The 9294-nt window shown below is 38.1% G+C and overlaps 1 protein-coding gene across 1 annotated transcript in view; it reads left to right on the top strand.

The window, feature by feature from the left end:
- The window catches only part of KIAA0196 (KIAA0196 ortholog), a 27911-nt gene extending 18861 nt beyond the window's left edge, over nt 1-9050 (top strand). Inside the window, exons 16-28 of the mRNA XM_009866954.1 lie at nt 654-734; nt 1424-1525; nt 2150-2329; nt 3483-3607; nt 4011-4173; nt 4923-5025; nt 5135-5214; nt 5724-5827; nt 6304-6433; nt 6549-6645; nt 7032-7185; nt 7462-7549; nt 8674-9050. Of these exons, the coding sequence (XP_009865256.1) occupies nt 654-734; nt 1424-1525; nt 2150-2329; nt 3483-3607; nt 4011-4173; nt 4923-5025; nt 5135-5214; nt 5724-5827; nt 6304-6433; nt 6549-6645; nt 7032-7185; nt 7462-7549; nt 8674-8730 (1464 nt within the window). The 3' untranslated portion in view covers nt 8731-9050. The remainder of the gene's footprint in view (nt 1-653; nt 735-1423; nt 1526-2149; nt 2330-3482; nt 3608-4010; nt 4174-4922; nt 5026-5134; nt 5215-5723; nt 5828-6303; nt 6434-6548; nt 6646-7031; nt 7186-7461; nt 7550-8673) is intronic.
- Nucleotides 9051-9294: the final 244 nt, after the last annotated feature.

The following is a 9294-nucleotide window of genomic DNA, read 5'->3' as shown; positions in this document are numbered from 1 at the left end:
TACTGGAAGGCTGCTATGCTGCTATAAGGTCTCCCTGGAGCCTTCTCTTCTCCAGGCTGAACAGACCCAACTCTCTCGGCCTGGGCTCCTCCTGGAGGAGGAGGCAGCATTCAGTAATATTTGGTGGAGGTAGAGGGGAAACTAATCATCCCACACAAAAGCTTTTCACTTTTGATTTCTGTAAAACTGCAAAGTGTGAACTGTCTGAACTCTGAGCTTAAGGATGTCACCTAATAATTTAAAACGAAGTGAATGTACTACTGTATTCAGTCAGTGGAAATGTTGAAGTGGATTCATTGCTGGCAGCAGACTTTATTATGGGATATCTACTTCAAGCTGTATCCCTAGCCTGCTCAAAGGTACCAACACACATGATGCAGCCGGCTAGGTCTTTCCTCCCATACTCTGTAAAGCCTCTAAGAGCTACCTGTTCTTTCTTACCAGTAGCATACTATGTTGATCTAATCAGAAGAAAGATTATTAGTGTACTCTGAGTAAGTGTAGAACAAGTTGTGAAATTGAAACTATATCAGTGCAAACGACTTTAATCTAAAATGCAAAGTTCCCCCCGGGAAAGGTATATATCTTTTTATCATAATTATTTGAATCTATTGAAACACTTCAATAAATTGTGTTTTCTCTTTCTGTTAAAGGTTGCCAAGCTAACCCACGCAATTTCAATCTTCACTGAAGGTATCCTCATGATGAAAACTACTTTAGTTGGTATCATCAAGGTAATGTTCCATTATTCCAATAGGAGAAAGTCATTCAGTGGCACCAATTAGCACTTTAGCATAAATATTTCAGCACATTAAACAAGATATTGAGGAAAGATAAAAAGACAAGAAAAACGTTTCCATACAAATTTTCAAACGATGATGCCTAAGTTGGCGTTCAGATAAGAACAGTATTATTTAAAATCTTAAGAATTTTAAATCACTCATTGTTATAAATTGTAAATAAATCCATTGTAAATAAAGCCATCAGCCTTAATTGACACTTTTTGTTCCCCACTGGAAAAATGACTGCAGGCTTTCCTGAAGAGTTATTTTTTCCACTGGCAAAAACTGTTCTTCCTACATTAAGATACCTCTTTCAGGACCAGGAGCAAGTATTCTTGAAGAAGTCTACACTTCTAAATGCATACTGGCTTCTTATAATGATTGCAGAATTTTAAGTAGTTCACAAAAAAAGGTCAAATATGAGAACCACAAACCTTTTCCATTCAGCTTAAAAAAATCATTTATTATCTAGTAGAAATGCTCAACTATTCTTTGGACAAACACTGGTGGGAAAGGGCGTCTGTTAGTGAGGCTTTCCAATTCATCATAAGTACGTAATATCTTCCTTGGTACAAACAAAATCCTTTATTTAATTTTTAAACCTTCCTGACTTTAAGAAAAAAAATGTTTCTTCTACTTAGGTGGACCCAAAACAGTTACTAGAGGATGGAATAAGGAAGGAGCTAGTAAAGCGGGTAGCTCTAGCTCTTCACAGGGGACTCATCTTTAATCCTAGAGCCAAGGTGTGTAACAGCTTGATTTGATTTTTATATTTTACGTATCTTGGGTTTGCCGGGACCTATTTTGCTGTACTGCCTTCTAGAAAATAATTCATACTTCACTGTAGAGATTTTCTTTTTGTAAAAAAGTACTTTTTTTAACTTCTTAAAGGTTATCAGGAATGCCTTATTTGATGTCCAAATGAGTTTATAAACTGCTAAGAATACGTAGTTCGAAAATGTAGTTTTATTCTGTTGCCAAATGTCTGAGTTCACAATTCTATCTTGGTCAGTGTCAATTGATAGCACATTTTATATAAGCCAGGTAAACATAGCAAGACAATGATAGAATAATGAGTGTGATGCCTTGTTTTGATTCTGTCCACATTCTTGAGTCTCCCAGACCACTGAAGTGTAAAATAAATGTTAAAAGCAAGAGGAAAAATATTTAGTAATAATTAGGTCAAATATCAAACAATCTTTGATAAATTTCCCAGTGTTTTTCGCTTCTGTCTGGAGCATAGTGAAATGCTCTAGAGGTTGTGTAAAGACATTTAGAAGCCTTTTACATTTTGTTTGTATTCTACCTGCTCACAGGGGTTTTTTTATCTCTTTTTCTTTTTTTTTTTTTATTTTTCCCGTCTGTAGCCAAGTGAACTGATGCCCAAACTGAAAGAAATGGCAGCTACAATGGATGGGTTCCATCGATCATTTGAATATATCCAGGATTACGTGAACATTTATGGTTTAAAAATTTGGCAAGAGGAAGTGTCTCGTATCATCAACTACAACGTGGAACAGGAGTGCAATAACTTCTTAAGAACAAAGGTGGTAGTCAAAAACAAGAACAAGTAAAAAGTTGATAAATGTCTTTATATTTAGATGTTAAAGCTTGCGATTGATGGAGTGTGTGCACCCCATTGTGCACAGTCCAACACAAGAGGCACGCGGACCTGTTGGAGCGGGTCCAGAGGAGGGGCACAAAAATGGTCAAAAGGCTGGAGCGCCTCTCCTGCGAGGACAGGCTGAGAGAGAACCTGGAGAAGGCTCCAGGGAGACCTTAGAGCGGCCTCCCAGTACCCAAAGTGGCTACAGGGAAGCTGGGGAGGGGCTGTTTACAAGGACATGTGGTGGTAAGACAAGGGGAAGTAGTTTTAAACTAGAGCAGGGTAGATTTAGATTAGACATTAGGAAGAAGTTCTTTTCTGTGAGAGTGGTGAGACACTGGAACAGGTTGCCCAGAGAAGTTGTGAAAGCCTCTGCCCTGGAAGTGTTCAGGGCCAGGCTGGATGGGGCTTGGAGCAAGCGGGGCTGGTGGGAGGTGTCCCTGCCCACAGCAGAGGGGTTGGAACCAGATGATCCTTCAGGTCCCTTCCAGCCCAAACCGTTCTGTTCTATGATTCTACTGTTTTTACTTCAACTAAATGTGCTAATTTGTGTGTAAAACATCTTCCTCCAGCTGACTGATTTCCGCATCCCCACTGTATTACTTGAACATAAAAAAGAGTGGAGTACCCCAAACAGAATATTTTAGTATATCTTGACAGTAAACAGTATCCTTCCTCTCTTTCTGCAAGAAGACAGAGAATAATAACTGATTCTCAGTAGTCCTCTCCTGTATCTATAGTTAACCATGAGACTGCAGGCTTAGAAGGATTGCAGTAGTTACCAGCTCTTCTTGTGGTATTTTACAATGTAGTGACTAGATCTTAATTTTAGCTAACAAAATGGTCTCACTGCAGAAAGAAGGAGATGGAATTCTCACCAGGAGTGTAGGTGGTGTTCTCACACTTACCACCTTCTTGCTCTTTGTAATCAGAATCATACTTTGTTTACTTGATTCTGTTTTTGCGGTGTTCTGCTGTGTGTAATTGATAATGTTGTTTTACAGTGTGCTACTTGTAAATAAAAGGAATATTTCTAAGTGAATTAAAAATGTGCAGTGGTAACACTGCAATTTACTCTAAAACTTGGTTTTCAGATTCAAGACTGGCAAAGCATGTACCAGTCTACCCATATTCCTATACCAAAATTCACACCTGTGGATGAATCTGTAACATTTATTGGCCGACTTTGTAGAGAAATCCTGAGGATCACAGACCCAAAGTAAGTACTGTGTGTCAAAAGTTTGTATTTTAACCCTGTGTAATGGATCGCTCCAGTTCCACCATATACAAACAAAATACACAACAAATAGTTTTTCCTTAGCTGTCATATCACCATCTTCATCTAATACTGAATTTACCCAATCTGTCCTGCACATTTTAAATATTACTATTATAAAGTTGTGTATTTAGTGTTAGAAAGTTGTGATTTTAGTCTAAGAAGGAAAACTGTTAGACAAATGAGAGAGAAACCAGGGAAGGGTGACAGAACCCTTGCAGGGAGAGGGGTAACTAAACATCACCTGAGCTCTCTGAGAATCGTTTTGATCTCTGCCTGAATAACTCAGATTATCACAGGAACTGTCTGCAGCTTATTCTGAAGTATTTGTTTATTTTTTCCTCAGAATCACATGTTACATTGACCAAATGAACACCTGGTATGATATCAAAACTCATCAGGAAGTAACCAATAGTCGTCTCTTCTCAGAGATCCAAGATACTCTGGGGACCTTTGGTCTCAATGGTTTAGACAGGCTGCTGTGTTTCATGATTGTAAAGGAACTGCAGGTAAGTTTTGTTCTTTGGTTTCTCAAGCTCCCAGTGCTTCTTGTTTAAGTAGTTTTAAGTATTTCTAGTGAAATAAAAAAAAACTGTTAGTTTTTAATATAGTAAATTGAAATCAAAAGTATTTGAAAAATGTGTCTTCAAACCCAAAGGTAAGAATTTCAGTTGCAGGTATAATTAAGAATTTTAGTGTTCTTAAATGAGTGGTGCTGTGTGTGACACCAGGTTACACATTACATTAAATGGAGTTTTGCAAGGAATGCCTTTGGAAAGTGCACACTTCATGTATACTGCAAGGGTGATCTCAGGTCAGCTTCTGTTTTTCTGTCTAGATATCAACAAAGCATTAGATTGTTTGAGTCTCTCGTGATATAAAAGTGTCAATTCTTTGTAATGATTTTTTCCTTAATACCTCTATGTGAAACCAAGTTTTTGTGTTTTCTGAGAAGAATCCAGTCCTAGCCTGCTTAAAGATTTAAAGGAAAATAAGTATTAATGAAGACACTTCTTCAAAAATTGAATTAAAAGTTGTCTACAATGGGTATTACATATTGATGAGGGGGATCTGCTAATTGTCCTCACACTGGTTGAAATAACTCAGAAAAGCAGAAACTCCAACAACAGAATTCCTTAACTCTTCATCTGTGGAAATATTCTTTCCCTGCTGTTAAAAGGTGTGGTTCTTGTTCCACTAAGATCAAGCACAGAGTACGTCTGAAGGTTTTACTTACTTCTTTCTTTCTTTTATTTAGAATTTCCTCAGTATGTTTCAGAAAAATATATTGCGTGACAGGACAGTACAGGATACCTTAAAAGCACTTATGAATGCTGTCAGTCCTCTCAAAGGAATTATAGGTAAATGCTTACTGGTCAAGATGGAAGAAAGCCATCTTTGTACACTTGCATTTATTTCTCTTCTTGATTGTTCTTTGTTTTTAATGCCTCACCCTTTTTCTTTTCTCAGCAAACTCAAACAAGGTTTACTCTGCAGCAATTGCAAAAACTCAGAAGATCTGGACGGCATATTTAGACTCCATAATGAAGGTGCATTTATGTGACTGAGCATACATAGAATTCACTCCGGGCTCTTTGTATTCTTTAATCTACTTGTTTTACAATGTTGTATTAAGTTGACCTGGAATTCTGTAACAGTAAACTGGGCTGTCATACCCGTTACTTTTTTAGTGTCCTTTTCACACTGCCTGCATTTGCTGCTGCGAGCTGTGTGTAAATCCTGAGCGCCGTAACGGCTCCTCTCCTTCGGCTGCGCAGCGCCGTTGGGGTCGGTCAAGTCTGAGTGCAGGCACGTGGGGTCCGCGCCGCGTTACCAAAACGAGGAAATGGCTCGAACCGCTTTGTGTGTCCCCGCAAAGGCCATTACATGTAACAAGGACTCAGTGTGATCTATTTAACTGTAAATTATTACTCATTAAGTTTTTCCTTAGTTTGACTTTTCCTTTTAGAGGTCCCTTCCAACCTCTAACATTCTATGATTCTCTGATTCATCACATTTGGTGTAACAAGCCACCCATTTTTGTTTGTTTTTTCAACAGGTTGGTCAGATGCAGATTTTAAGACGCCAGATTACCAATGAATTAAATTATTCCTGCAGGTTTGACTCCAAGCACTTGACTGCTGCTTTGGAAAATCTCAATAAGTAAGAAGGAGAATGTGCTGAAGAGCTGCATGTGTCACTGTGATGTAATTGTTATCAACTTGGCAATCCTTAAAATCTAAATTAAGGCAAAATGTGGATTGTGCCTGACTGTATTCAGGTTTTTGTTGATGAGTATTTGAATTTGAACCCAGTGAAAACATTAACAATAATTTGGCAAGTAATTTGTATGAACATGCTAGTGGGCAACACAGCTTGTAGTTGCATTTGGTTATGCTTGGGTTTGAGGTCATATCTGAATGAGAAATAAGAACAGTGAAAATGTGTGGTGCTGACTTGAAACAGATTTGAAATTTGCAAAAAGGTATTCCAAAAAGAAGTGGTTTACTCTTGCTCGTAACCATTTACAGGTTTTGTGTATTTGAAGTTTTATATTAATATGACCTGTGGCATTGTGTGAGGTTTATTGGGGGATAATTTAAATAAATATTAATGTAATCAATTTATTTTCCTTTTAGAGCAATACTGGCTGACATTGAAGCCCATTATCAAAACCCATCGCTACCTTATCCTAAAGAAGACAACACCCTTTTGTATGAAATCACAGCTTACCTGGAAGCAGCTGGCATTCACAATCCATTAAATAAGGTCAGGCCTCACATTCCAGCACTTGGTAGTTTGTTTTTTCTATTTTATTGATTATTAACTAAGGAAAAAACTGTTCTATGGAATAACTGTGTTCCTCTTTTTTTCACCCCCTCAGATCTACATAACAACAAAACGACTGCCCTATTTCCCTACTGTCAACTTCCTATTTCTCATTTCCCAGTTGCCAAAACTTCAGTACAACAGAAATTTAGGTATTTTATAAGTTGTTGTTTATCTAAGTCTAATTAAAACTTACATGAAATTATCTGTAGAGAACATAGTAAAATTATCTTCATAGAAAACAGTCAGTTTCTGACTTTAGTTCGTCATGGCCAGGCATGTTTCTTGTAATATTGAAGCCAAATACAATGGAATAGGAAACAAAATCCAGCGTCCTGAGTTTCTCATTTCATCCTGTGCCTTAGTTAAAATTGTTAAGCTGTTTGCTATGGAAGAAATGCAGTTAAAACTAGTTTTTTATGTGTTCTCAAGCAGAAAGGGAGGCACAAAAAAACCCCTCATGAAAGTATATTATCTAAGTTTGCCTCTGCTACAATGAATATTTTCTAGTTTATAAAGATGGTTTTCTTCTGTGCAGGAGTGGTGTGCAAGCGGCCAGCAGATCAAATTGACTGGCTTCCTTTAGTGCTGGGACTCCTTACTCTGTTGAAACAGTTTCACTCAAGATACACGGAACAATTCCTGGCTCTGATCGGTCAGTTTATTCGTTCAACAATGGAACAGTGCACAAGGTATCCTTGTTCTACCTTTTCCCTGTGACTCACCTCTGTGACGAGGGCTTCAGTAGTAGGATCATTGCTTTTTCTCAATGTTTTTCTAGCACGTTATATTTGACATAGTAATAACAAAATATTTGACTAAATATAAAACTTAAATACTTTTTTTTAATGGAATCACGTGGTACCTAATGGAAATGGTGTTGCTTAAAGGCTGGCATTTTCATGTAGTTTTATCCAAATAACTGATCGCCTAATAAGGGTATGATCTCCATGGTGGTTTAATTTTAGCCAGAAGATACCAGAGATGCCTGCTGATGTCGTGGGTGCCCTCATGTTCCTGGAAGATTACATTCGCTACACAAAGTTGCCAAGAAAGGTAAGAGAGAACTCAGTGTTTCCTGTATGTAGCAGTGAACAGGAGTCCTGTTCAGATGAGCTAAACCTTGGTTCATATTGGGGTTACCTACTAGCAGTTTGATCATGCATATCTACCCTGCAACGCGGCATCATCTGTAAACAAATATCCAAAATAATGGACTTGTTAACCTTGTCTTAAAAGCAGCGTTGACCCTTTTCAGATGCTCTGTAAAAGATTGACAAAAGGATACACAGATGAGGAATCCGTTACCTGATAGGAATGGTCATAATGAATTTTCTTACCCTGCACGATTGTGTTACTTGCGTACCTTGGTGTAACTATTCCTGTACTAGTTATAGTGACTTTACAGAAAAATTACTTTCTGGAAAATACGGATAATATATGGATATGAAATTTAGAAAGGATTTCAGTTTTGCATGGATTTAGGAAGAGTCTGTCCCGTTTAACCTTCAGAGAGTGTGTACATTGCTGGGGGGTGTTTGGGAAGGAAATAGAAGTTCTGAGATGTTGCAGTATAAAGTAATAATAAACTTGGCAATATTCTAAAGGCAAAAAGCTAATTAGCAAGTCTGAATTTCTGAGAAACATCATCTCCAGTCCATGATTTCCTTCCGTTCCCTTCCTGCCAAAGCATGGCTTCCCAGGCAGCTGCTTCATTTCACATGCAAGGGAAGTTCTGAAAGCCTGAGCTTGTAGAGAAACTTTATTTTAGCATTAAATCCAACTTAAGTGCATTTGAAGATGATCTATTATTTATGTGTGGTCTTAAAACTAATCATAATCCCATTTGCTATAGCCTATACCTCAGTGATTCTTGAATAAGCCATTTCCCAGCTAACACTTGCAACTGGGAGAGAGATCCTTCCTCTCTTCCGAGCCCACAGTACAATGGAGTAGATATCTGGTACTTGTGCCAGCTTCCGCTCTAGCCTGCTGCTACCTGGAGAAACAGCAGAGGGGGTGTTGCGTTCCTCCACTCTTAGCAGCTTCCTTCTGTCTGCCCTCCTTCCCTTCCTTCCTCCTTCCCTTCCTTCCCATTACACTTGCTTGTTACTGGGCGAGTAGAGCATGCAAATGGATAATGAACAAAATGCCTAATGGTGCTTTCATGTTTACTGCAGGTTGTTGAAGCACACGTGCCTAGCTTCATTTTTGACGAATTCAGAACTGTTCTATGAATGTGGAGAAGGACCAAGTCTCTCCCCTGAAACGGGGATTTGGGGAATGAGGATGAGAGAAGTGCAGCTTTTCAGAACTGTCTTTCCTGTGCTTTAAGGCCGTACCTACAACTGTCTCTATGACATGTAACCATCAGCACTAGTATAAATAATTAACACTTGTTTAAATATTGGCGTGATACACACTTTGTATCTCATCTGAACAGTGTACATTTTTGTACTGCGCATTATAAATGCTGTGTGTAATTGTTTATGTATGAAAACATTTTTTTGTTCTGAAGAACTATTTGTGGAAGTTTGACTTTTGTATCACAAATGAATGATGGAATTGGAAAGAAAGGTGGTGGATAGTTTGCCAGGACTCATGAGTCCAAAGTGTCAATTTTCCTGTTAAAAGAACCATTAGTGAGAAGGAATATACAGTGAAAAGAGGTTTGGTGTCTACCTCTGTACTACAAAAAGTTAATTTTCTTCTGTAGAGGACAGAAAAATAATTAAATAGCCATAGCTGAAACATCCTGTCATGCCATCTAAAGGCACCACTCTTTCTTGCAGTACAAATGT

The sequence above is a fragment of the Apaloderma vittatum genome, unplaced genomic scaffold, assembly GCF_000703405.1.
Source record: "Apaloderma vittatum isolate BGI_N311 unplaced genomic scaffold, ASM70340v1 scaffold303, whole genome shotgun sequence".
Taxonomy (NCBI): Eukaryota; Metazoa; Chordata; class Aves; order Trogoniformes; family Trogonidae; genus Apaloderma; species Apaloderma vittatum.
Note: the sequence above shows the minus strand (reverse complement) of the source record. Positions and strands in the feature narration are given on the sequence as shown.